This window comes from Podarcis bocagei (assembly GCF_964188305.1).
Source record: "Podarcis bocagei genome assembly, chromosome: 1".
Lineage (NCBI taxonomy): Eukaryota > Metazoa > Chordata > Lepidosauria > Squamata > Lacertidae > Podarcis > Podarcis bocagei.
In genome coordinates, this window is record NC_138125.1 from 111167979 (window position 1) to 111195738 (window position 27760).

The window sequence follows — 27760 nt, forward strand, 5'->3', positions numbered from 1 at the left end:
TTTAGGAAATGTGCTTTTATTGAACTTGAATATAGCATCAGCTGTGTATTAGGCAATAGAATAATTGGTAACATGGGTTTTATTTAATGCTGTTTGCTGATTAGAGACATGGCTCCACATGGTCTGATGACGTTGGTCCACCCTAGACAGCCACTGCAGGGTCGAATGCAAACTCCCAAGCAAATTGACCCTCCCCAGAAGCTTTCAACTGCACTTGGCAATTCAACATTGTTGAGCTAATTTATACAAGTGTGGGCATCACGCAACTATTCCTTCCCACTCTGTGACTCACAGCTGAACGCATGAACTGACTCTACTCAGCATTTGATGCGAAAAGAAAGCTCTTGCCATGCATACAAGCCATTGCTTGGTGCTGTGGTCCTCAAGTCATAAACATGTTCAGGTAAACTTTTCCCTATTCAGAACCTGAGTGCTCAATCTTAGCATCTCCACATGCCTTAGTCTCTCTCTCTCTGAAGCCTTCTTAATCATCATCACTGGAAATGCAATGATCCGCATAACTGAAATCTGGAAACTTGATGGGCAGCTCGCCCCATCTTTTGAAGAGCTTTTTGACAGAAGTTTTCTTGTCGTTGAACGAAACCACAAAATTTTTTATTTGCAAGCAAGGCAGGTCTAGGCCTCGGAACACCATCATATTTCCCCAAACCTGGGAAATAAATGAAGGAATCCGTAAGGAAAAGATGACAACTGAGTAAAACAATCGCTGATTATTAAGGCAACCAAAATTTACAAGCCCATAACAAGACACTTACTTGTCCACAATCTTTGCAGATAATTTCCCAATTGGTTTGATAATCCGCTGCTTTTGCTTGCAGAGTCTTGTTTTCTCTTTTAATATAAAGGTCCCTAAAATGATGGATAAGTAAGAATTAGGATAATACAGGTCACAGCAATGAAAGGTCAGGGAGGCAAGGGAAGGTGTGTTCCACCCCTTTCCACTTCTGGACATTCCTCCTGCTCTCAGCTGCCTAAATAATAATCCAGAATGCAGAAGCAAGACTGGTGACTGGGAGTGGCCCCCGGGACCACATAACACCGGTCCTGAGAGATCTGCATTGGCTCCCAGTACGTTTCCGAGCACAATTCAAAGTGTTGGTGCTGACCTTTAAAGCCCTAAACGGCCTTGTTCCAGTATACCTGAAGGAGCGTCTCCACCCCCATCGTTCAGCCCGGACACTGAGATCCAGCGCCGAGGGCCTTCTGGCGGTTCCCTCATTGCGAGAAGTAAGGTTACAGGGAAGCAGGCAGAGGGCCTTCTCGGTAGTGGCGCCCACCCTGTGGAGCACCCTCCCTTCAGATGTGAAGGAAATAAGCAGCTATCCTATCTTTAAAAGACATCTGAAGGCAGCCCTGTTCAGGGAAGTTTTTAATATTTAATGCTGTACTGTTTTTAACACTTGATTGTAAGCCACCTAGAGTGGCTGGGGAGACTCAGCCAGATGGGCGGGGTATAAATAATAAATTACAAAGGCTTCTCTACCAAGAGCCCTGAGCAGGACACTTACGCAAATTCCGTTTTGACACTGACATGATGCATGTCTTCAATGACCTGTATGTCTTCTCCTGAACAGGTCAGCTTGGTACAGTTTTTGCAGAGGAACTTGATCAAGGATGGTTGTTCCTTGCATTTCTTTGACTGTTCTTTCCTTTCTTTCATTTTTGCCTCCATCTTGCTTTGCAGCTGAAAGTCTCGTATCTAATGAAGGAACAAAGTGCATATGAAGTCATCAGCCTACCCCCCCCCCCACAAAAAAAGAAGTCACAAGTCTGAGGTGAACCTAACACTTCATGTTAGGAAACCGATTCAAGAGGCATTTAATAATAATTAATAATAATAATTTCTTATTTATACCCCACCCATCTGGCTGGGCTTCCCTAGCCACTCTGGGCGGCTTCCAACCAAATATTAAAATACAGTAATACATCAAACATTAAAAGCTTCCCTAAATAAATAATAAAAACCACTCTTGTTTTTCTGCCTATTAATCAAATAACCACAGTACTAAAACAACCACTTATATTATATTGGCTTACTATTTATCTTATTTAGTTTATAATTTGCCACAACAGGTAATGACTCTTCCCTTTCCCTCCATATTCTTAGGCTGCTTTACAGGTTAACATTGTTCTATTTTATTTCTATTTATTTTTAAAATGTGTAGACTCTGCTTTTCGCCATGGATGCAATCCCAAAGCAAGTTCCAACACAAAATAAAAGATTTAAGACAATATGACATCTGAAACAGAAATTAGCAGCAGCATACATAATACAAGCAATCACAAAACATCAAATCTACAAGCCGTTAGTAACATGCAATTATTTTAAACTAAAAAAGGGGAAAAAAATGCACCCTTCTATTTTTTTACAACTAAGAATGTTTGAACCAAAAATATGTGGGTACATTCGCTCCATCTGCTTTTCTCAAGGCTAAACTAAACTGGTCCATCTGTGTATAAGGCTTTCCCTCAGCCTCATTTAACTTTGCATTCTCATTGTAGCAGAGCCAAGATGAGATACCCACCTGAGACTTTATATGTAAATAGGGCAGATACACTAAGATTAATAAATAATAATAATAAATAATAATAAAATCAGATTTATATACTACCCTTCATCATAAGATCTCAAGGCAGCTCACAGAATAAAACACAGGATAAAAACAAGTAAATACGTAAAACAAGACAGCAAAACAATAGCTCTCTCTTCCTGCAGACACATTTAAAAGGCATTATTATTATTATTATTATTATTATTATTATTATTATTATACCGCCCTATACCCAGGGGTCTCAAGGTGGTTCACAGAATAAAATCAAGATATAAAACCGCAAAATACATAATGAAAATAAAAACAACAACCCAATAGTTGCCACCCCCCAATTTTTTTTTAAAGGGCATAGGATGTAATTCAGATGAGCCAAAGGCCTGTTTAAAAAGCATCATCTTTTCCTGGCGCCTAAAGGTGTATAATGAAGGCGCCAGGCAATATTCTCTATGGAATATAAATCAGCCAAAGATTAAGAGAACCACTGAAGTAAAATAAAGAGAAACACCGCACTGATAGTAACACCGCCACTTAGGCTTTGCACACCATTTGCCCTGCCCCACATTCAAAGCTTTATCTTGTTGCTGTCCTGTATCATAGGTTGGTAAAAGTAAGTGAACTTTTATAAAGGAGGGGTTTGAGTGTCGGACTAGGACCCGGGGGCCATGAAGCAAACTGGGTGGCTTCACGCGCAAGGCCACAGATCTTTCCGGATCTCCTCTTACTCTTTTACCCATCTGGTCCTCTCAGATCCATTTGATGCCAGCTGAAGCAGTCAGTTCTAGGGAAGTGGGGGAGCAAAGATCCCCAATCCACTGGCCTCACACATCAGCCCAGAACTTGCCTTTACAGTGGTACCTCGGGTTAAGTACTTAATTCGTTCTGGAGGTCTGTTCTTAACCTGAAACTGTTCTTAACCTGAAGCACCACTTTAGCTGCGCCACTGGAACACAATTTCTGTTCTCATCCTGCAGCAAAGTTATTAACCCGAGGTACTATTTCTGGGTTAGTGAAGTCTGCAACCTGAAGCGTATGTAACCTGAAGCATATGTAACCCGAGGTACCACTGTATTTGAGAAGGTGACCTGTTGCTGGTACAGTGGTACCTCGGGTTACGAACTTAATTCGTTCTGGAGGTCTGTTCTTAACCTGAAGCACCACTTTAGCTGCGCCACCGGAGCACGATTTCTGTTCTCATCCTGAAGCAAAGTTCTTAACCCGAGGTACTATTTCTGGGTTAACAGAGTCTGTAACCTTATAAAGGAGGGTGGGTGGATGGGGCTCTTCCTTGCCAAAGGATCTGCATGTGGCAGTGATGTGCAAGGAGGGGCAGCCACGAGGCTCCCTCCCAACATACTTTTGCAAGTTCAAGACCAACCTGGCTGCTCTTTTTAGAACCAGAGCAGCCTTAGCTACGGTACGGGCCATTTACCTTACGTCTATACTCTTCTCTGGGCATATCCTGGACACGTTTGATTGCTTTGTGCATCATTTTCTCACGGAACATGTTGACGCTTTCACGTTCCACAGCTCCCGATTCCCCCGACGCCACAAGCACATAGGTGCTCTCGTCCGCTCGAGCTCGTCCACGAGCCTGGAACAGACAAGGCAAATAGATAAATAAATACAGGGCACGTTTAGGTGTACATGCAAGCTGGAGTCGGGGTGTGTCTTCTGCCTTCCGAGGGGTGAGCAGCGATCCTGGACCAAGCTACAAATCTCGTTTCCAGCAGGTTAGCAAGATGCTCACCAAAAGCCTACAAGTAATAAACCTACAAGACAACAGGACTCCCTCTAGAACATTTTTCAGCCGTGGGCCAGTCCACTGTTCCTCAGACCATGTGGTGGGCTGGACTATATTTTTAGGGGGGAAATGAACGAATTCCTATGCTCCACAAATAACCCAGAGATGCATTTTAAATAAAAGCACACATTCTACTCATGTAAAAACACGCTGATTCCCAGACCATCCGTGGGCCGGATTGAGAAGGCAATTGGGCTGCATCCGGCCCCCGGGCCTTAGGTTGCCTAGCCCTGCTCTAGAACCTTGGATTCAGAAGCATAATAACTCTGAGCAAAGAACATCTTCCACATTTATCCAATTTCCGCTCTAAAGCAATCCAAAGACCAAACTACGCCCTATGGCCAAGGCTTGTAAGGAAGCCCACAAAGGTGCACATATTACACCTGTGCTAAAGGAACTGTGCCGGCTGCCAATCACCGCTCCCTGGCCTTGTTCAAGGCTTTATTGTTAGCATATAAAGTCCTAAATAACTTGGGATCAGGTTATCTGAAAGACTGCCTGCACCTGTGTAGACCTGTAAGATAAATCATCCGAGGAAATTCTACTCAAGGCACCCTTGCCCTACAGAACATCATAGGGCAGCAACCCCAAAATGGGCATTTTCTGATAATAATTTATTAATTTTCCCCCAAAACGAAACAAAAATAAAAACAACATCAATACAAAATCAAAATAGTACAAAACAAATTGACTTCCCCACGTCCCTTCCTTGGTTTCATTATTTAGCAATGTCCATTGTTAACTTTGAAAATCATTTAAATTACCCATTGTCCATTCATAACAAAATTACAAGTAATCCTAAAACCCTGCTAATGTATTTATCTGTGTAAAATACATGCACAAAATGGGCATTTTCTGAATGGAACGCCATTTTCTCTGCAGGAGATGAAACAGAAAAACCCGTAAGATTGGGCTGTTCCATGTGCCTGAACCCCATGAATTTTTGTTTGAGTTGCTCTTAAACCCAGCCGGATGGGCGGGGTATAAATAATAAATTATTATTATTAAATTATTATTATGTGCTTTTACCTGTTATTATACTGCTGCTTTTTTAAAAAAGTGATTTTAGGCGGTATTTTGTTTTAATAATACTCTCTAGGGTGATCAGGGAGAAAAGAAATCTAAACATACATATGGGGAATACCTGCATCATAGCTATTTCATTGGTAACAAGGCCATAGCGGATAACTATGTTACATTCTGGGATATCCAGGCCTTCTTCTGCCACAGTAGTAGCAATAAGGAGGGTGACTTTTCCAGCACGAAATTTTTCAATGACTTCCTTTTGTTCATTCTGTGGAAACACATCACAAATATGTTCATTAATGGAAGGAAAAATGCATTCGACAGCTAATGAGCAAGTCATGGGGGTCTGGTGAGTTGCGCATAAGGTTTCTGCGCTTACATACCCAACATTGCTTCTGAACCAATTTACAAAGGAGCCCAACTTTCAGCAACCATAACACAGGGCATAAACTTTCTCAAAAGCTTTGAATGGATAATACTGGTTCTTCTACAGTAGGGGGTCCAGCTTTAGCTTTGATGGACAGGAGACACAAATACAGTTTCACACACAACCCACCTCAAAAAGATACTATACTAGTAAAATTCCAAGTGGCTTCTTGCAGATTTCACATGAGATCTGCTCTTAAACATGGTCATCTGTCCTTTCACCCTACTTGACGGCTTGGAAGTGCTAAGTAGAATCTTCCTCTTTCTAGAATAGCTTAGATGTTAGAGGAACATCTCTAGATTTGCATGGCCTTTCTTTGGGTTTCCTTCTACAACAAGCCTCTCGGTACTAAATGCTGGAAATGGATAAATCAGAGGAGGCATGGTGGCATCTCCAGCCCTTTCTTCCAACTAGCTACCTATCCTGAATGTTCTCCATTGGAATCTATTTATTCGCTGAAAAGCTGTGAATGCCACTTTCCCCCATCAATAATAGGCGAGAGGGAGGAGTCAGAACCAAAGGACCCTTCCCCAAGTCTCGCCGCATTCTTCTTATTGGCCATCTCTCCAGGCTTAGAGTAGACTTTGGTGGGCAAGAACTGCTCACCTCCTGCATTTTCTCCTCCCCTGGCATCCTTGCACTTCTTCGCCAAGGATGCTACTTGCACAGCTAGAGGTCCTAGCACAAAATGTGCTAGTGTCGCACTGCCTGGCATCTTCTCACTTCTTTACTGGGAGTGCTATTTTAGCTTCTGGGCCTGAGGGGACTTTGTAGGCCACGAGGCAGCCTTCCTTGAACCCTCGTGTTACGTCACACTCCTTCTCTTTGCTGCTCTGGCTGACCTTGCTTTTTAAATAGAAAAAGCACAAAGTGAGGAAACAAAAAATGGATTTTGGGCTTGTTTGTGGCAGAAGGAACATGATAAACAAAAGGCTTGGCATATCCTTGTAGGAGCTGCCCTCTATATTTTGGTAGTGACACCAGATTATAGGAGAAAAATGAAGCGAGTAAGATGCTAATCTTAAATGACTTTCTCCAAGAATATCACTTTTTGAATTTATTACCACTTATTCCTTGGGGTTTATTCAAGTACTCACCAAATCAAATAGTCAGGATAAGAACAGGCAAGGATTCCTACTCCACCTATCAGAGAATCTGTTTTCTTTTTCTTTACCAACTGAATCTTTTTCTTTACCAACTGCGTGGTAAAGAAAAATATGATATCATATTTAACCTTCATTCTTTACCTGAGTCATGGGCTTAAACTCACTATTGTGCCCGGCACCAATAAGATAGTGAGATTTCACTTTAACGTCCTCAAATTTTGGGTCCTCTTCAATCCACTGATGGAGAGCAACAGCACTTTGCCGAGTCTTTGTGAAAATGATTCCTCTGGGCTCAGATGTCTTTGTGAATTCTTCCATTAATGTTCTACGCAGCTTGGTCAGCTTTTCATTTTCGTATTTTGCTTCACTGGCTAACTGCTTCAGCTCCTTCTCTTTCGCTATAAAAACGAACAGGCATAAATGAATAAAACACTGAACCTAACTTGTCACTCCCCAGGTGTTATTGGACTACAACTCCCATCTGCCCAGACCTTTGGCCATGTTGGCTGGGGGTGATCAGAGTTGGGGGTCCAACAACCTCTGGAGGGTAACCTGTTGGGTATATGTGATTTATAGCCTATAGCACATAGCAAATACCAACGTTCAATATAGGATCACAGTGGCTTCGTTGCATCACAGAAATGCTAGTACAGATATTTAGTCTGTGCAAAAATAAAAGTAAGTAATCCCATCATACTTAATAAAAGCTTCATACTTGTCACCACCTTGAGCACCATTGGATAGAAAGGTGGGATACAATTCACCAAATAAGCAATAAATGATACTGAGTGAAACTTGGAAGATTTCATTAGCAAACAATGGAAAAAAGAAAGAAAGGCTGATGGACAAGACCAGTCAGATGCTAATTTCTGAATCTGGTCCTGCCATTTTATTGCTTGATCAATCTGCTTCTCGACGCTGGTCTGTGACCGTATTAATAAATTCATTCATTCATTCATTCAATCTGCTTCTCCATCACACCAATTAGCTGCAAACTGCTAATTAAGGAACAATTAAGCTTTAATAAAAAGGGTGTGTATGTGCATCACAATTAAGGAGAAAATGTGGCAAGGATGTGCTTTAACTGATATTCCCCTTACTATGTAAGCCATGGGTGGGAAATCTATGGCCTTCCAGAAAGGCAGTGGTCAGTGGGGCAGGCATCAACCCGTATGGGACTTCCAGGCCCTGAAGTTCCTGTGGCTGCTGGGAGAGACAGTGGCAAGGTTGGTGCAGTTCAAATGCTCTGGTGGAACCAATCCAGCACTGCAGTCCATGCATTTGCACCATACTGAGTTCACCTCTTCCCCTCTCTCTTCTAGTAAACCATAGCAACTCCTGTTATGGGAGGTCATGTAAGCACCCACACCTGCTCCTGCTCCAGAGAACTCCCTTCATCCACTGGCGATGCTGGGCGAGGGTAATGGGATCAGTAAATCAAGCAACATTTGGGCTTCCCATCTCTGCTGGAAGTGAAAGCCAGCCCGCAACCACCTAGGATGCTAAAGAAAAGGAGTCCCACAGATGTAAACTTCTGATGTCATCACTGTGTCCCTCTCAGCCACTATGTTCAAGCTACTATTTTCTGAGTAGGGTAACCCAACTATAAGCAATGGTCGGATTTGGGTTCTTATTTGCGTTTGCACAGAGGTTAGTGGAAGAATATATGGCAATTTGCCAAGGGTCTCATGCTTACCATAAAACAAATCTATAAGAAATGCATCAGTTTCATCTGGTTTTGATGCTCCTGCCTGATCCTCGTTGTGTTCATTCACTGCCTTCTTCTTACTCTTTTCTTCCTTGTAGAAGCTTTTGAGATGATTATATGCATCAATCATTCGGATGGTGTCATTAATTATCAAGGCATCGTTGTATTTCTTCAAATGCTCTGCACAGACCCTCTGCTTGCGATGTTCTTCTTTGGCAGCTAGGCAGGAGGGGCGGGGGAAACAAATTTTACCAAACCAACAGACAGATGTCTGGGAGAGTCTTGGACAACCGACATGGCAAAACATTACAAAACACTTAAAAACATGGTTACCTTTCTTCTCCTCTTGAATCACCCACTGTTCATAGGTCTGAGATCCATACTCAGCCCTTGGGTTGAATTGACAATAGGTCTGGATCCCTGTCATTATGTTTATGAGTTTCTCTCTGAACGGATCCTAAAAATGAAAAACATGGGCACTCACTCAGTAATGAGGGAAGGGATACTCTGCCAACATCAACAAGGGATACGAATTCCTTCAGTTTTACATCAGCGAGAGAGAATATTTATATAAACAAGTACATACTCCCCTAGACATGAACAAAATGGCCCAATTACTTCACAGCAAGCCAATTATCAAGCAATGAATGGTTATGCCTATGCAGCTCATGAAAATGGCCCCCAGGTTGCCAGCCTGGATACAACAGAGGTGCAGAGAAAGCGTCGGGGAAGAGGTGGAGGCTGGACGTGACGCCTCCCGACTCAGCTGGCCGCTTCGTGCGTGGAGGCTCCGGGCGTGGCACTGCTTCGGCGCGGCATGGCAGAGGCGGGCAAGGGCAGCGAGCTGATGCCAGCCTCTGCCTCTTCCCTGGTGCCCTCCAGAACTTGGTGCCCTGCACCACTAGCCTCTATGGGTAAGACGCCCCTGCTTCTCTCTTTGATAGTGTGCATATCAAAACAGATGGAAACCTCCAGCTGAAATGAAATCTTGCTTCCATGATAACGCAAGGACACAAATTGCAGGTCACACAAAGTCTCCTACAGTGATACCTCAGGTTAAGTACTTAATTTGTTCCGGAGGTCCGTTCTTAACCTGAAACTGTTCTTAACCTGAAGCACCACTTTAGCTAATGGGGCTTCCTGCTGCCGCCGCGCCGCTGGAGCCCGATTTCTGTTCTTATCCTGAAGCAAAGTTCTTAACCTGAAGCACTATTTCTGGGTTAGGAGAGTGTGTAACCTGAAGCGTATGTAACCTGAAGCATATGTAACCTGAGGTACCACTGTGGATGGTTTTCAGTGGCCCACGGATACATATGCCTGCTTGTTATTTTGTGGCCCACAGAAACATAGGTTCACTTATTTCGTCTTGCTTTGTTGTGGTGGCTGTTTGACCGAGGATGCACACGAGGGGGGAATGCCTTTCTTACCCACTCTAAAACTGTGATGCCTGTCCTTGTGGGGAAACCACTATGGCTATCCATCTGAAATGTGGCAGGATTCATGCCCTCAGATTCCACCCAATTCAATTCTGGCCCAAAAGGAAACAAGTTATACTTAGATGGTTCCGTCTGGGGTGGGGTGGAGAGAGAAAGAAGCAGACTTGGATAGACCCGAAATTGAATCCTATAGCCCATGAAGCGCCTTGCTTCAAGGTGGGCTCGCTTCTGAAGCGCCAGATTTATTATGAAGAGGCAAAAGCAGAGAAGAAAGAAAGAAATTCAACGAGAAAAAGCCTCAACAAAAATCCATACCTTTCTCTTGTTGTCTGCAATCTCAAACTTCTTGGAGGGTTCTTTCACCTGATCCTTCAGCTGTATGGCATGTTCTTGAACTGTCATAATTCCATCTGCATCGAGATTGGCACATATCTGGAAGCAGGAAGGTTATAACAGACATGGCACATGCATTTTGTGAGTAATGCTGCCTAAAGACGTAACATTTCTCCCCATGAAATCAGTCTTAACATATATTTTCTAATTAAGCTTTCACTACCTCAAATGATTAATAAGGGTGCCCAACCATGAATAAATATATGCATAGTGGGTTTTTTGGCTTCAGTAACAATGTTTTGCTCAATCCAAAATATAGATTTATGGTTGTGGCTTTGATTTCTGGCTTCCTCATCCTCTGGTTTTCTCATTCGCAATTGGCCTTTTCCAAATCCTCCCATCTCTGCTTTTGCAAATAGGCAAATTAATGTTGTTGTTATTGACTGATTTTTAAAAACAACAACAAAACCAACCATAAAAACAGCAACAAGACCAACCAACAATAAATTAAAGAAAGCAGTCAAATCCTAATTCAACAATATAGGGGGAAGCGGGGCACATTGATACACCAACAATATTTCGATATCAAGAAATGTTAATCGTGTCGCGACATCACTAAAACGTGTCTTTACATGTGTGAGTACAACACTTGTAACCGCGCTGCCCGCCAGTTAGCTGTTGATGTTTGACGAGAGTAGGTGTGTTTTTAGTTCGGCCAACTAAAAAATTACGTGAAATGTAAAAGTGTTCCAACACTGTTTTACGTCGTTTAGTTAAGATTTTAAAATACCAAAGGTAAGTTATTCTACTCAGCAATCAGGATTACACGTGATTTTTAAATAAGTTCAATGGTTTTATTAATAATTGTTAGGTTTTTTTGAAAATTTCTGTTGGGGCATTTTGATACACTAAGACATGGGGCACATTGATATATATAAAAGTGCCCCGCTAGTGTACAAAAGTGCCCCAATATACAAATTTGCCTGAAATCTCTAAACTCATTAAATTTGAAAAGAAAAACTGTTGTTTAATATGTGGCCGAAGTCATTTCTAAATATAATATGACTGATTACCATGTGTCATATCTCAGGGAAAACCCAGGATCTTGTGTTTGTCTTTTTTTTAATGGATAGGTGTTTGAGGAAAGATTAACATTAAGTTTTGATGTTTTGTTAAGAAAACCTGCCGTAAAGTCTATGATGTGTGTGAAACACTGTTAGTTTTGATACGTAATTTAGATTTTAAGTAACAAATCGTAAGGCTGATTATGATCTCTCACAATTAAAAATTGTTTCTTCATTAAATTTTTGCAAATAATTATCATACTCATACAATTTACGCTTTGTATGAAAGTGCCCCGTCCAACGTATCAAAGTGCCCCGTAGGTGGGGCAGAATGATAAAAACCCCTTTTTTAAAACCGAAGTCATTACATTCTTATTATCGTCCAACTTTAATGGTTCTTTTGATTGCTATTATAATATTGATTAGTTATGCCATGCATCAAGCCAAAAAAAATATTATTTGATGCATTTTTGTGACATAAAATATGAGATTGAATTTTTCTGTATCAATCTGCCCCACTCCCCCCCCCCCATTGGTTTGGATCCAGACTTGACCTTCCAAGTCTATGGTGACTTACTTTCAAAATATGCTGCTCAGCCTTTGCCGCATTTTTCGCACCTCCGACACCAGGTGAAGCTGTCAGTCCCAGAACCTGAGCTTGTGGAGAACACTGCTTGCCCTCTTTCCTTCGCTTCTCATTGTCCCTCTTCTCTTTTAAGTACTGGCGCATGATACCGTTATACACCGCTTCCTTCTGAGTGTGATGGCATTCATCAATGATGATCAGGGAGAACTCTGAGGGAAAACATTTATTTGTTTAATAAGGTGTCTTACCAGCCATTCACCATAAAGTCCCAGGAAGGATTACAACTTTTGTTTGGGATTAGGGCACCCATTTCCATCGGAACACACACACACACAAAACTGGTTGCTTGTAATAAACCCAGTCCAGAATGGCAGTCTGCATAGTTTGGCCCTGAGAGACATAATGCACAGTGCACAATCCTAACCATGTCTACTCAGAGGTTCTTTTGAAAAAAGTGGAGAAGTGAAGCTATAGGAAACCAGGCAAAGGGCCTTCTTGGCAGTGGTGCCCTCCCTGTGGAATGCCTTCCCATCAGATGACAAGGAGATAAAGAACTACACAACTTTTATAAGACATCTGAAGACAGTTCTGTAGTGGGAAGTTTTTAATGTTTGACCTTTTACTATGTTTTTATGTGTTGGAAGCCTCCCAGAGTGGCTGGGTATAAATAATAAAATTGTTATTGATGATTATTAAAGTATTCCATAAGCAGCATGTCCCAATTTGAGACCTAGCGGCTTCTTTTCTTCCAAAATCTAAGTGTCTGTTTTAAGCATGTTTCTAAAGGCACACAAACAAAATGTGTTTAGGGCCTCAGAACCACGAACAGGCACACAGTTATCCACAATAAATACCTTTTAACTGAACTCCCTCTTCTTCGTCCTGGTCTGCATTTTGCAATGCATTCTCAAGGATCTGAGCTGTGCAGATAATGACATCGTAATCTCTGACAACTGCAGGGAAGGAAATTTTCAGCTGAGAGGCACCGCTCAGCCCAATGACGCGATACCGGTGCTTCAGGAAGGGGTGAAATTCTTTCCGGAAATGCTGTTCCACCAATGGCACCTAGGAAAAGGTTTCCAGCCAAGAGTTGAGGATACAACTAAGCCCCTACTGTAATAATGACCTTTGTTTCAACTCTTTGCGCATTTGCGAACTACACAATAGCATCCAAAGCATGCTAAGGAGTTTTGGCCAAAGGTTATGCAAGCTTACCCCACTAACATGAATCACAGAATTGTAGAGTTGGAAGGGATTCTGAAGATCATCTAGTCCATGTGTAGGCAACCTAAGGCCTGGGGGCCAGATCCCGCCCAATCGCCTTCTCAATCCGGCCAGCGGACGGTCCGGGAATCAGCGTGTTTTTACATGAGTAGAATGTGTCTGTCAGGGAACTGCCATCGGAGGAAGCAGGAACCAGCAGGGGGAGAGGTGGGTCTCTGGTGGAAGGGCTCACGGAGGCTGGCAGAGACTCAGCAGCTGAAGCAGGAACTAGCGGGGGGAGAGGTGGGTCTCTGAGGGAAGGCGAGCAGGAGGGAGGAAACAGGGACACGTCCAGCGAGAACAGTGGGGAGGTATCTGAAGCTCCCATAGGGAGACCCACTCCTCGCCGGAAACTGTCACGCCGCGAGTCCAGAAGACGTGTTTCCGTTAAGGAGCTTTTATGCTGGAAACGATTCCGAAAGCAACCACTGTCGGAATCTGCAAGTGACTAGAGCAGCCATGTCTGAGGGGCTCCGTCACAGACAGAGGTTTGTGGACTTGCACAAACTCTGAGGGACTACGATTTTACGCACAAGCAGCTCATCATCCCATCACAGTGTCCTTTTATTTAAAATGCATCTCTGGGTTATTTGTGGGGTATAGGAATTCGTTCATTTCCCCCCAAAAATATAGTCCAGCCCCCCACAAGGTCTGAGGGACAGTGGACCGGCCCACGGCTGAAAAAGGTTGCTGACCCCTGATCTAGTCCAACCCCCTGCAAGGCAGGAATATGAACTGTGCTTCCGCTCAGAATGAAGGATTTCGTTATTTTGGAACCAAATGCCTGCCATCCTACAGTTTTGTGCTTGCATGACTCACATAAGCAGATAGCATAGCGGTTCTCAAAATTGTCTCCCCACCTCGTTGGACTGCTTGAAGTTTTGTTGGGCACCTTGGTGTACCGCTTAATAAGCATTTGTTTTTGCTCTATAGACCCAAGAGCAGGCACAATTTTACAACTTTCTGGTAATGCTTTAAGGAGAGGCCACATCAACACCATTTTTAAGAAAATCATTGGCCTTAAGACTGGGGCAGGGTTTCCAAACCTTGGGTCTCCAGCTGTTTTTGGACTACAACTCTCATCATCTCTGACCACTGGTCCTGCTAGCTAGGGATGATGGGAGTTGTAGTCCAAAACAGCGGGAGACCCAAGACTGGGAAACCCTAATGTGGTGTTTGCCTCCTAGGATGGGTCATAAGGAAAGGGTTAAAATGGGTGTGATGTGATTGGCCAGTGAGAATGCAAGGGGGGAGTAAAAGTTAGAGTGGGAGGTTTTGAAAGTCAGTTGAGGTTTGGGAGGTGAAGAAGGAAGAGGGAGGATTAGGTGTGGGTTGGCAGAGTTGTATAGTGAGAAAGAGTTAGAGGAATTGTTCGGTTGAGTCAGATAGATAGTTGGAATAATCAGTTTGGAGTTGTTAGGAACTAAGATTAAGAAACTGACAAGAGAAAAATAAAATGAAACCATACGCTTGTTCCTGCATTTTAAAATAAACTTGATTATTTGTTAATGTTAACAACTGTCTGGACTCCGTGTGTCCCCGTGAGAAGCGGGGTGGTGGCAGCGAAGAAAGCAATCACAGTGGTGGCACAGGGTCAATAGACCGTCAAACGTCCGGGGGCCCTGTGTGATCACCACACCTGGATTAGGGTCTTATTAGCCTGTTTGATAACCCAGCCCTGGTTCAAAGACAATCTCGATCTTAACTGTCAGAAAAAAGTACATCGAGCACAGGGCCAGGTACAGATATCCTCGACGGTTTTGCAAACTTTTTAAGGACCTCCTAACATCACAGACCACTAGTAGTTCATGGGACCTGTTTCCCTGTTTGAGAACCTCTGGACAGCGTACCTTGTTGACAAGCACGATAACTTTTGCATGCTCTCCGGCTTCCGTTCTCTTATCCAAGTGGTTTTTGGCAATGTAGACGGCCACTCGGGTCTTGCCACTGCCTGTAGGGAGGCAAAGGACAATATTCTTCCCTTCCAGGGCTGGTTTGGCGACCTCCATCTGGTAGTCTCTGAGAGTCAGCTCTGGCTCTGGTGAAGCTCTTGTCTCTTCATCCTCAGCATCATCTGCAGGTAAGAGAGACCAAGAAATAGAAAAGCATTCTACTACTCCTCTATCATTTCCGCCATGCAGATTTAGGTGTAAGCCAGAGACGCCCATGTTTTTTGACCAATGATAACTCCTGCCTTCTCCCCACAACAGCAGAAATGTTTGTGCAAACACCTGTCAGGCCACAATATATGGCTGATGGGCTACTAGAGTTTCCTTTGGGCATCACAGCTGGTGTCAATTCATTCTTGGGATGCACAATTTAAGGCTCCAATCCTGTACACCATAGGTGGGAACCTTTTTCAGCTCAAGGGTCATATCCAAAACAAGCCCAGCCAACCACATGAGGGTAATTTTTGGCAGGTGAGCAGGAGCAATTCAAATATTAATCATGGTTGTTCATATTTCAACATTTTAATGAAGTGGTTCTATTGTGCATTTTAATTACGGTGTCTTTTATATTATTCTGTATTCTAATCATGTTATTCAATTTTTTTAATGATTTTTTATCTTTGCATTCAGTGGTATACAATTTAATGAGTAACAATAGTAAAAGCAACTGAATTTAGGACTGCTTGATGTTTTATGATCTTGTCAAAAGAATGTGGCCTGTTACTGACTAGAATTATATCCGTATGATAATATTCAGGGGCCAGGATTGTTTTCTGTTTCACCATATAATATGTTTTACTCTGGAGACCTATGGGGGAGAGGTCAAATAAACAAAGACAACTGCATTTTAAAAGACACTATATGGATTGAAAAGCACAAAAAAGCCTACTGCCAAAATTTTACGATATGCTAAACCAGAGGTCGGCAACCTAAATGAGGGTCATTTAACCAGCCCATGGACACCCGCCGCTTGCTCAGTCAGCTCCTGTGCGCTGCGCTAAACCAGCATGGAGCAGAGCGGGGACCGCCTTCTGTGACGCTGGGCAGCTTCCCATTGGCTGCAGGAAGCTCCTGCAGCCAATGGGAAGCTGTGCACACCTCCTCCCCACCGGAAATAGCGTTTGGCCCACCGCGGCGTCTGCGGGACTGTAAACCGGCCCAAGCCACAAAAACTTTGCCTACCCCTGTGCTAAGTGGATGGAGCCAAAGGAAACAGACTGAAAGGGTAGGGAAAAAATTCAAAGAGTAGCTGATGATATTTGTAAGATACCTTCTTTCTGATGGTATCATCATTAGTGGCCAAATCATACAGAAAACACTATAAAGTTATATTTGTAAGCAGTATAAAGGAAGCGTCACATCATTTTCTATGGGCAATTTTCCCGAAAGCCCAACTAAGCAAACAGAACTCAACTGAGCTTGGATAAGATCTGCTAATTGAAATCTCTCCAAGTGGAAGAAGAGAGCAATGGAAAATTAGCATCTAAGAAAGCACTGTACAACTACCACTCTCTGCAGAGAAAAAGCCTAGCGTGGGGACAGTGGGTGAGGCAAGCCTTAAGGCAGAGAAGAGGGTTATTTTCACCTAGTTCACTTCCCTCTAGGTCTCCTGATTCAGTCTCTGATCATTAGATATACAGGGTGGAGGGGAGATAATATTTGTTTATTGAATTTATATGCCACCTTTTTCTCAAAAGAGCTCAAGTCGGCACACATGGCTGTCAGGGAACTGCCATCGGCTCAGAGGCGAGAAATAGAAGGGCAGTTGGGTTACGGGGAGTCTCCAAAAATCTTGCGAAGCAGTTCCTCTTCTGGCGAGGAGGAAAGCCCCACCAGTGGATAAGAGCAGAGGATGCTAGTGAGAGCCTTAACACCGCTCCTGAGCAAGCCAGAGAGGAGGGAAGCACGTAGTCTGAGGCGCAAAGAAGGGCGGAAACGGTTGGGGGTAATGAAACTTTTATGTTGGGGGAGGTACAAAAAAAGACCACTCCCGGATTCTGCTAGCAATTGAGCCAGACATGAGCTTTGGGACTCTTCACTGTAATTAGTTTTGCACCAAAATAAAGCCTGTAAAACACAGGTCGGAGTCCTGCCTGGTTACTCTCCAGCAACCGCAACAGCACCTGACAATGGCTATTCACCTCCCCATTTTATCCGCACAACAACCCTGTGAGGTTGGTTGAGAGCGAGTGACTGGTCACCCAGGGACCTTCATGACCGTGTGGGGATTTGAAGTCTGGCCTCCTGGGTCTTATTTCCAACACTCTAACCAAAGGGACCTAAGATGGGCCTGCTGGATCCGGCCCATGGCCCATCTAGTCTAGCACCCTGGGAGGAAGGGATATTAATTTATCAAATAAATTGGGTGGGCCCAATACAAACAGAACTACTAAGTATTAATAACATTAATTCATCCAAGAAACTGAAGGATCCTAAGAGCTGTGCTGAATTACAAATTGCCCTTCCTTAAATTGATATTTGCATCCTGTCTGTCTCCAAGGCTTTGGATGTTGCACACAAATATTTACAACTTTACGTCTTGAGTTGGGAGGGAAGAACACGCGCACCCTGCTGCCCAAATTACAGCTTTCCTCCAAGCCTGCTATAAACATCCTCTAGGTTAAGAGCGCCTTTCGAATGCAACCCACAGGGCAGCTGGCGCTTGCGATGGGCTCCTTACTGGGAAGAGCAAACAAGCTGCCTGCCATCAGCCACTGGGCTTTGGGCCAATGGCTGGGTGCTGCCCTTCCCTATTGGTACAAAACAGTGCTAAGAGGAAGATGGTCGTCTGGTCTCGGACCTCTTGTTTCCTGCACAACAGGGAAAGGAGGGAAAATCCACCATTCCATCAAGCAGCAGGAAGGAGAAACAGAATCCACACTCTCTTTCTCTCTGACCCTCAAGCAGTTCTGATCTCACGTATTCATTTTGATAGATTTTGCTCACAACGCTAGACAGAAGAATGCCACAGTTTCTACCTCGACAGCCTACAATGATGTGGCTTAAATGCTCACTCATCCAGCCTTTGTCGGCATAATTTAGACAGTAAAATCATAAAAAAGCAAGGAAAAGGGGGGGGGGGGCGGAATCCATAAAACATTGGTATTCCAGACATATTAGACACAGAAAACATATAAAAGACTCAATAGTCATCATTAAATAAAATTAAGTAGTTTTAAATCTAGGCTAAATATCCTGAAACAGTCGTTTCAAGAATATCATCCCTCAACAGATAGTGTAAATGTTTCGCATTTTAAATAGAGCTCCGTGGAGAAAGTCAGACCTGAATCACCGCTGGCGAGGATGCACCGCCCAACACTCTCGCTCACATCACTGACGCTTGCATCCAGCAAACTGACGTCAGAATCTGGCAGACACAATTCAGAAATGAGGGTGTAAATATTTTGTGATATGCAGTTACTTCTATCATAGGTTAACGTGCTTCACATTTTGATAGACCAGAACGGTCTCCCTCTAATCTCATTTTCAGCAAAGCACCTAGAGAGAGGAATGTGCTGTCCACACAGCTCAGGCCATCTTAGATGCATCAGCTGAAGCAAACCTGAACCTTTCCATGTGTTCAAAATGCTTATAGTGCCCTTGTCTGATTAGATTTACCAGCTCTAAAATTCTTGCTTAATACTTGGGGCACAACCTTGAATGCCATATCTAGAATTAAACACAGGTCACAATGCGACCTGCTCAGACTACACAAGCTATTAATGCAAGGAAATGTTTGCCTAAGATGCAATCCTAAGCACATTTTACTAGGGGGTAAGCATTATTTGCCACTGTAGGGCTTGCCTCTGAGTAAACATGCATCAAATTGTGCAATAAAGCAACCACACTTTCCTAACAACGAATTGCTAAGGGTGCCACCTACTGGTCAATGATGAGCTTACAAAAAGAGTGCAAGAGAGCAAGTCTGAAAACAAATGTCGCCATCCTGATAGGTTTTGGCTCCTGAACCAGACAGAGCACAGTTGCCATAAAGATGGAGTGAAAACCTGGGCATGCTAAGCTGAGATCTATTAATTCTCTCCTGTGTTGCAGTGTGGGTGGACCCACTGGGGGGGGGGAGTATTAAGGAGTCTGGACATGAGCAAAAAGCTCCTAGCACCACAATTTTTAAGGACAGGTGGGGAACCTTTTGCAGCTTGAGGACCACAATTCCACCCAATATGTTTTAATGTGCTTTGGGAGCTCCACTACAGGGCAGCTCCCATGCTGCAACCAAGTACCGTATTTTTCACTCTATAAGATGCACTTTTCCCCTCCTAAAAAGGAAGGGGAAATGTTTGTGCATCTTATGGAGCGAATGCAGGCTCCATGGCTTCAGTGGCTATCCCTGAAGCCAGGAGAGCAAGAGGGATTGGTGCGCACCGACCCCTCTTGCTCTCCTGGCTTCGCTTCGCTGGAGAGGTGCTGCACAGCTTTCCCTCTCTGCGCTGCGCCCCTTCAGCGAAGTGGGAGGAGAAATGGAAGGGGCTCCGTTTCTCCTCCCGCTTCGCTGAAGGGGCGCTGCGCAGAGAGGGAGAGAATTATTTTTTCTTGTTCTCCTCCTCTAAAACTAGGTGCGTTTTATGGTCGGGTGCGTCTTATAGAGTGAAAAATATGGTAAATAAATAAGCTTTGTTTTAAAAAGCCGAGCTGACAGGTTACCTGAAACTGCAGAACTCCCTCCACACGATTCTTCTGAGGCATTTTCCTCATGGGTGAAGCTGCTCCCCAACAGCTTTGGATTCTCAGGTACCTGAGGTTCCTCAGTGCCCATAGTCTCACCTGCAGGCATCCCGTTGACTATTTGCTCTGTTCACACGAAATAAAATTGGCATTTTAAGACATTGGATTCTTATCTCACTATACATAACTAAACCATTTCTCACCTTCTCACCCCTTGCCTTTTCCTATAAGACCTATTACAGTCGTTAAGAGTCGTCAACAGGCTCTCTCAGCTATCTGCCTACCTCCCATTCCCACCACCCTTCTGAGTAACACCCCTCCCCACCTTCTCACTATATAGAAGGATCTGGCAACTTCTGTTTCAGTGTATCTGAAGAAGTGTGCATGCACACGAAAGCTCATACCAAGAACTAACTTAGTTGGTCTTTTAGGTGCTACTGGAAGGAATTTTTTTTTATTTTGACTATGGCAGACCAACACGGCTACCTATCTACTACGAAATAAAATGTTATTTAGCAACATCGGAGATCAGCCCCCATAGGCAGGCGAGCAAAACAGACAATGTGGGGACACAACAAGGCAGGGAGATAAACCATAAGGTAGACCAATGTCACGTTTTAAACTCAAATTTGAAGCAAGGTGTTGGAAGAGCTGTGCCCAGATCTTCTAACGTTTTCCCCAAGGTGAATTCAGACCAAGGTGCTGTAGGAGGGAGAGTAGGCATGTTTGTTTGCTTCTTAAATGTATTTAATGAGTTTTATTAAGCACTAGTGGGAAGTGCCTGGTGCTGCCTGGGATTTTTAGAAACCAATACATACTGTGATGTTTAAATGGATGGTGTAATTTTTGAGTTTGGATCTGTCATGCCAAAAATCAGGTAAAGTCATGTCTTAGTCTACCATCTTGGGCAGCTGTTCCCAGGATTCCACAACTGCTTAAAATTGTATAAGCGTGCTTTATATTGTTGCTTTCAGCACGTTCCTGTGCACATCTCCTCAGAAGTACGTTTAACAGAGTTCAACAATTTTTAACATGTGATGTGTACGTACATTGGACTGCAGCTTTCATGTCAAAATTTACACATATGCAGTTCCCAGCATGTGCTTATTCACACCTTCTGCCCGCTCTTTCCAGACAGAAGTCAATACTTTAAAGCTCTGTGTCCAAATGCTCTCCTTTTTTGCGCGAGAGCTTTCCACGCAAAAATCTGCTCTTTGGCGCTCAATCGGAGCAAGTGCCAATTTGAGTTTTCTCTGGGTTCCCATTTGCTCCAATTCAGCTTTAAGGAGTGTGTTTTTACAGGGAAAACTTCGGAACAAAAAGAGAGAGAAAGGAATGGGGGCTTGGACACAGACCTTTCAAGTGCAGACCGAGTCTGGAAAGTGCAAGAGAAAGGTTAAGTGTGGGCAAGACCTATGTTTCTCTTTCCCCAGAGCAACTGCAGACCCTTCATGTACAACGGGCAGGCTAAGAACTATACCTTTTCAAAACTATAAGATCATTTTTCTTACCCTCTTTATGTCCACTTAGGATATCTGCGGCATCTTCATGCCCAGAGTCACGCAGGGCCTGCAGAAACGGCGACAGCCACTCTTTCTTCTGCACTACTCTGCTCAGCAGCACCCTCACTGCTGCTGCATTCCCTGTTGCTGCATTTTCGGCTCTGATCTGGGTTAAAAGAAAAGGGAGGAGGGAAGGAATACTTACACTGGTACTTCTGTAAGATGTATCATAGTACAGTCATACCTTGGTTGTCGAAGTTAATCCGTTCCGGAAGTACGTTCAACTCCTGAAACCATTCGCAAACCAAGGCGCAGCTTCCAGTTGGCTGCAGGAGCTTCCTGCACTCAAGCTAAAGCCGCGTTGGACGTTCAGCTTCCGAAAAACATTCGCAAACCGAACACTCACTTTCAGGTTTGCGGCGTTCGGGAGCCAAAACGTCCGAGTACCAAGGTGTTCAAGAACCAAGGTACGACTGTACCTATAAAACAGGTTCCTTTATTGCTCTGCAGAGAAAATACTGAATTTAAAGTATTTCCATGGGAAGCTTGGTGTGTGCAAACCAGCCTTCCATAGTTTGGTCCTCTCTTGCTCCTTTGTACTGCGGTTCCCATCAACTCTGGCAAGAATGGCCGCAGTGCCTGGGGCTGGTGGGAGTTGTAGTCCATATCATATGGAGGACCCCAGGCTGGTATAACCATTAGTGAGAAAGGGGCTCATAAGTCCTGTATTTTCAAAAATGCAATTTCCGTGGGCAACAGCACAACCTGGACCAGTAACGATGCATTTCACACTCACAGTTTCTTCTGGGAAAGGAACTTGTCACACCCATTATTCAAGCTACCTGTGAGAAATGGAGTGTTTCTGAGTGTGAATCAAAATGTAAAGCTTTTCCTGTGCTGTACTATTCCAGGACTACGATGGGGACAGAATGTTCAGTGCCGGTGGGGAAGAATCCTTCCATGTAGAAAAATAACTTGTCAGAAGACAGACTGCCCTGAATATTTGTCTGCAGAATGCCTATTTCCCAAATACAGTCGTACCTTGGCTCTCGAATACCTTGAGAGTCAAATGTTTTGGTTCCTGAACACTGCTAACCGGGAAGTGACTGTTCCGGTTTGCAAACGTTCTTTGGAACCTGAACATCCGACGGGGCTTCCGATTGGCTGCAGAAACTTCCTGCAGCCAATCAGAAGCCACGCTTTGGTTTCCGAAAGTTTTGGAAGTCAAATGGACTTCCAGAACAAATTCCGTTTGACTTCCAAGGTACGACTGTATGGAAAAACAACACAGCAACACTAGGTAGCAATCAAACCTGCAATTCCACCCTGCCACCACCAGCTTCGAGTGGTGCAGTCCAAGGAAAGCCTTTAGCCAGTCGATTCCGCAGAATGGTTTGTTTGTTAGTTAGTTAGTTAATTAATTATACCGCCCTTCAACCTGTAAATCTCAGGGTGGTTCACAACATAAAAATACAAGGTGAAAGCACAAAACGCACAATAAAAGCAAGTACAACCCCCACCACCATGAACGAATAAATCCCCTTGACAATGAATGTTTAAAGTGACATGGGTGGCGCTGTGGGTTAAACCACAGAGCCTGGGACTTGCTGATCAGAAGGTCGGCGGTTCGAATCCCTGCGATGGGGTGAGCTCCCGTTGCTCAGTCCCTGCTCCTGCCCACCTAGCAGTTCGAAAGCACATCAAAGTGCAAGTAGATAAATAGGTACCACTCCAGCGGGAAGGTAAACAGCGTTTCCGTGCGCTGCTCTGGTTCGCCAGAAGTGGCTTAGTCATGCCAGCTCCCACATGTACGCCAGCTCCCGCGGCCAATAAAGCGAGATGAGCGCCGCAACCCCCGAGTCAGCCACGACTGGACCTAATGGTTAGGGGTCCCTTTACCTTTAACCTGATCTTAATGTGGGGATGGGCCCTCTAACCTTACCCTAAACATGTGAATGGATGAGAGAGAGAGCTCAGTCAGTATAGAACGTGAGACTCTTGATCTCAGGGTTCAAGCCCCACTTTGGGCAAAAGATTCCTGCACTTCAGGGGGTTAGACTAGACCCCCATGGTTCCTTCCAGCTCTGCAATTCTGTGATCCTATGATATATACCCAAATACCCCTCTCTCTCTCTCTCTTGAGTGGGAGGGGGGTTGGATCACGGACGAATTGTTTCAGGAAGCGTTACCTACCCGCTCCACGTCCTCGAAGGTAAAAAGCCGGCAGTTATCGGCTACCTGCGTGGCTCTCAGCTTCTCCACGAGAGTCCTGGAGAACAAGTTCACCAGGAACTTGCCCGTGTCGTCCATGGCCTCGAGGGAAGGCGAGGGCAGCTCGCTCATGCTGGGGTCCACGTAGTCGGCGGCGCTGAAGCCGCCCCTCGACAGCGCCTCGAAGAATTCCTGGCAGAGGCCCGGCGGGCGGCGGTCCTTCTCCAGGGCGCGCAGGAGCTGCTCGGCCGCTTCCACGTCCCCGTGGCGCTCCGCCACGGCTCGGATGACGTCCTTCTCCTCGTGGGGCAAAGAGGGCATCTGGTCCAGCACGGGGGCCACGCGCATGTTGCTCTTGATCCGCCCTCTGAAGCAGCAGATCAGGTACAGGATGGCCTCGTCGCGGGAGGGGGCCGCCGCTTCCATTCTGCCGTCCAGGGTCTCTTCGCTCGGCCAGGAGGACCGCCCCGTCTGCACGTGGGGAAGGGCGATCGTGGCTGTTGCTCAAAAAGACAAAGCTAAAGCCAAGCGATCTCTCTCGTTGCTCTTGGAAGTTTTGTCTTTTCCTGGAGGCAGGAGCAATACTCCGTTCTTACCGATTGCTTCGTTTGCCACTGGGCTAGGCGACTCCGCCGGCCGCTTCTTATAGGACATGGCACTTTCGGTTTCTATTCTCGCCTGGTGCTCGGTTTCCAAACGCTGGTCGGCTTTTTCCTGCAGGCGAGTTTCGCTTTCCCGTGCTTTCCTCGCAGCACAAAGGACGCAACCACGGCGATCCGCCGTCCCAATCAACCCACGCAATCCTTCGCAAGGAATGTGGGGGGGGGGGACCTGTGTCTGTCTCCACCAGGGGTGGTTGTACCCCCATGCCCCGCTCCCAGCTAGGATGGCCAATACCGAGGCATGACTGGAGTGCAAAATGTCCAGGATCGCAGGTTCCCGTCCCTGCTGCATCCAGTTTGGCTCAAGGGTCACTTCCAGGGGGTTTGTTTATTGAGCGTTCATTCAGATTTGTTTACTGGCAGGTTACGCAATAGGGGTTTCTTGACTGTCTCTATTTTCTGGCGAGATTCAATCACATGCCTGGTAAGTAAAGCTGTTTTGAAGCACTTGGATATGGCTGGATGGGTAAGTGGGAGCCGGTTGAAGTTAAATCCTTCGAAGACAGGTCCTTTGGCTGGGTCGGAAGATATGGGATTGGGGGGGGCAACTCCCATCTCTTGCGGGGGTGCAATTAGTGCCAGCACCATCTGTTAAGAGTTTGGGTGTAATCTTTGACACCTCCCTTTCCATGAAGGCGCAGATTGCAGCTATAACAATGGCGGCATTTTTTCATCTCCTCCAAGTTGGCTCCTTACCTCTCTCGCCCTGACCTAGCCACTGTGATCCACGCGACAGTCACCTCCAACTGGATTAATGTAAAAATAAAAAAATTCCTTCCAGTAGCACCTTAAAGACCAACTAAGTTAGTTCTTGGTATGAGCTTTCGTGTGCATGCACACTTCTTCAGATACACATCTGCATGCATGCACACGAAAGCTCATACCAAGCTCATACCAAAGCTCATACCAAGAACTAACTTAGTTGGTCTTTAAGGTGCTACTGGAAGGAATTTTTTTATTTTGACTATGGCAGACCAACACGGCTACCTATCTACTACTGGATTAATGTAACTCTCTCTACGTGGGGCTGCCCTTGAGACTGACCCAGAAACTCCAGCGGGTGCAGAATGCTGCAGCGAGACTCCTTACGGGGTCCTCGCTGCGAGATCACATTCACCCGGTGCTATACCAGCTGCACTGGCTCCTGGTGGAGTACAGGATCAGGTTTAAGGTGCTGGTTTTAACTTTTTAAGCCCTATACGGCATAGGACCCTCGTACCTACAGGACTGTCTCTCCTGGTATGTCCCACAGAGGAACTTACGGTCTTCAAACAAAAACATCTTGGAGGTCCCGGGCCACAGAGAGATTAGGCTGGCCTCAACCAGAGCCAGGGCTTTTTCGGCTGTGGCTCCAATCTGGTGGAACGCTCTGTCACAAGAGACTAGGGCCCTGCGGGACTTCACATCTTTCTGCAGGGCCTGCAAGATGAAGCTGTTCCACCAGGCCTTTGGCCAGGGCACAGCCTGACCCCCTTCTTTGGCAATCCTCACAGAACTCTAGCCCAATGGTTGCCATTAATCTGATTTGAATTAATTTTATAATGAAATGATTTTAGAATGTTGTATTATTTTACTGTTGTTAGCCGCTCTGAGCCTGGCTTTGGCTGCAGAGGGCGGGATAGAAATAAAATTTTATTATTATTATTATTATCATTATTATTATTGCAGAACAATTCCATTTACACACACACCAAAAAAGAGAGGATTTTTTGCAGGAATGTTCAGGGAAAATGCACTCAGGGAAGACTTGCCTGACACACTGACTGTTTAACCTCCCTGCAAACAAATCAAAATGGATGCTTTTTAGCGTGGCAGGTCCACACACACAAATTATCCATTTAAAAAATCACAAATGTTGCTTAGTTTCTAGAAACTCCCAGGCACACTCTACCAATGCTCAGTAAGTGGGCTGTCTGGAAATTTCAGTGTAATGTTAAGCAATTGTCAAACCACACTTTCCAACACATTTCTCCATAACTTTTCTTAACACCCAGAGTCTCTCTCTCTCTCTCCCCCCAACCCGTTTTGAAAAGTGGGTTTGTGGTACCAGGAAGGGTGCTGAATGTACTTCAGTTGTACAACATAAATTTGCTGGTATGTGACTAAATCCCACCCACAAAATAACAAAGGTTGAAATCTTTGTGGTGTTTTCAGCCAAAATGGCACCAGTTGTGTGCACACTTGGAAGTGAATCCTGTTGAATGAAGTGAGACTGCTTTGGAATAAACATGCTTAGAATCTGCTTGTAAGAGCGCTTTTACAAAATAAAGTAAAAATAAATAAATCCCTGTCTCTAATTCAAGTGTGTGAACTTGAGCTAGTGCTGAAGGGGATTTTATCAAAGCAGCCTTCTTTAGGTTTCAGATTCACAGTAAGAAGGGAAGTATCGTTTCTAAGAAAACAAAAATACAAGTGACTGGCAATCTCCATGATAATAAGTGCATCTGGCATTTCACATTTTTATTTTCCCTCTTTATGGATTTTAAAACGAAGGTGGTAAATGGCTAGCAGGCATTGAAAGCAAAATCGGAAGGTGTGGCCTATCACTTGACTTGCTGCATATGCTCCCACAATTGATAGCACTCCAGACAATCAAGTGCAGAATCCTAGAGATTGAATTCCAAACCCTTTGCAGTGCAGCCAAAAAAACCTGTTCCCCATTGGAGTTGGGAACTCCACCCTCATTTGGCCAGGACACTCTATATTTATACCAGCTTTACAATCCCCATCTACGCAGAGCTCTTGCCCTCGCAAGATTTAACGTCTTGCCAACTGCAGTTTTGCAAGGTAGATTCTCGAAAATCCCATACTCTGAAAGATGCTGCCCTTGTGGTACAAACAGGTCAAATCCATCACACGTTTTATTTTATTGCCCATTTTATGCAAAAAATATAAGTATTTGGCTCCTTTATTGAAGCAGGGGATTTATCGCACTGACTCTCCCAGGGTGTCTTATCTGCTGAACAATTGTAGTAATGACGTTGTGGAGAACATGGCAGGATTTTTAAATGACACTATGAAATTACATCACCATGGGTCCTAAGAGCCATTTTCGTCCCTCACAGTGTATCTAAAGTATCTCCTACCATGTTTCGTGCTGTGTTCTGATCCATGTATACAATGCACTTTTTCTATGCCAATAAAGGAGATTGATTGATTGAAATTAAGGAGGAAATGCCAATAGAGAGATTCTGAAATGGAACCAAACAGACATGATGAAAGCAGTGCCAATAACATTTCTATGCTTTATTTCTAGCTATTGCATCATGTTTGCATACATACCATCTAAAATAAAAGGTCATCAACAATGCAGCTATCAGTTTCCTTTCATAATGTGAAGTGAAAGTTGCCTAATATTTCCTAATATGAAATGTTTACATAATGCAGTGACCATGGCCTGCTCTGAAAGGCATATTTGAGAAGAGCAAAT

At 44.5% G+C, this 27760-nt stretch overlaps 1 protein-coding gene and 1 long non-coding RNA gene across 3 annotated transcripts in view; one reads left to right on the forward strand and one right to left on the reverse strand.

Annotated features, from left to right (window-relative positions):
- On the reverse strand, positions 1-27458 carry IFIH1 (interferon induced with helicase C domain 1). 2 transcript variants are annotated; one of them, XM_081207295.1, is made up of 16 exons: positions 27417-27458; positions 21467-21623; positions 19935-20081; positions 18556-18639; positions 15174-15397; positions 12915-13125; positions 12052-12269; positions 10393-10509; positions 8975-9098; positions 8630-8860; positions 7075-7331; positions 5519-5668; positions 4003-4164; positions 1530-1720; positions 777-870; positions 1-670 (listed from the first exon to the last, which is right to left on the reverse strand). In XM_081207295.1, the coding sequence occupies exons 1-16, from the start codon at positions 27441-27443 to the stop codon at positions 485-487; spliced, it is 2580 nt and encodes an 859-aa protein (XP_081063421.1). In that variant the 5' UTR covers positions 27444-27458; the 3' UTR covers positions 1-484. The 2 variants fall into 2 exon arrangements, with proteins under 2 accessions (XP_081063421.1, XP_081063420.1); XM_081207294.1 differs by lacking the exon at positions 27417-27458 and adding an exon at positions 23651-24395.
- Positions 1-27760, forward strand: part of LOC308582341 — a 117713-nt gene that overhangs the window by 56210 nt on the left and 33743 nt on the right. The window lies entirely within an intron of this gene.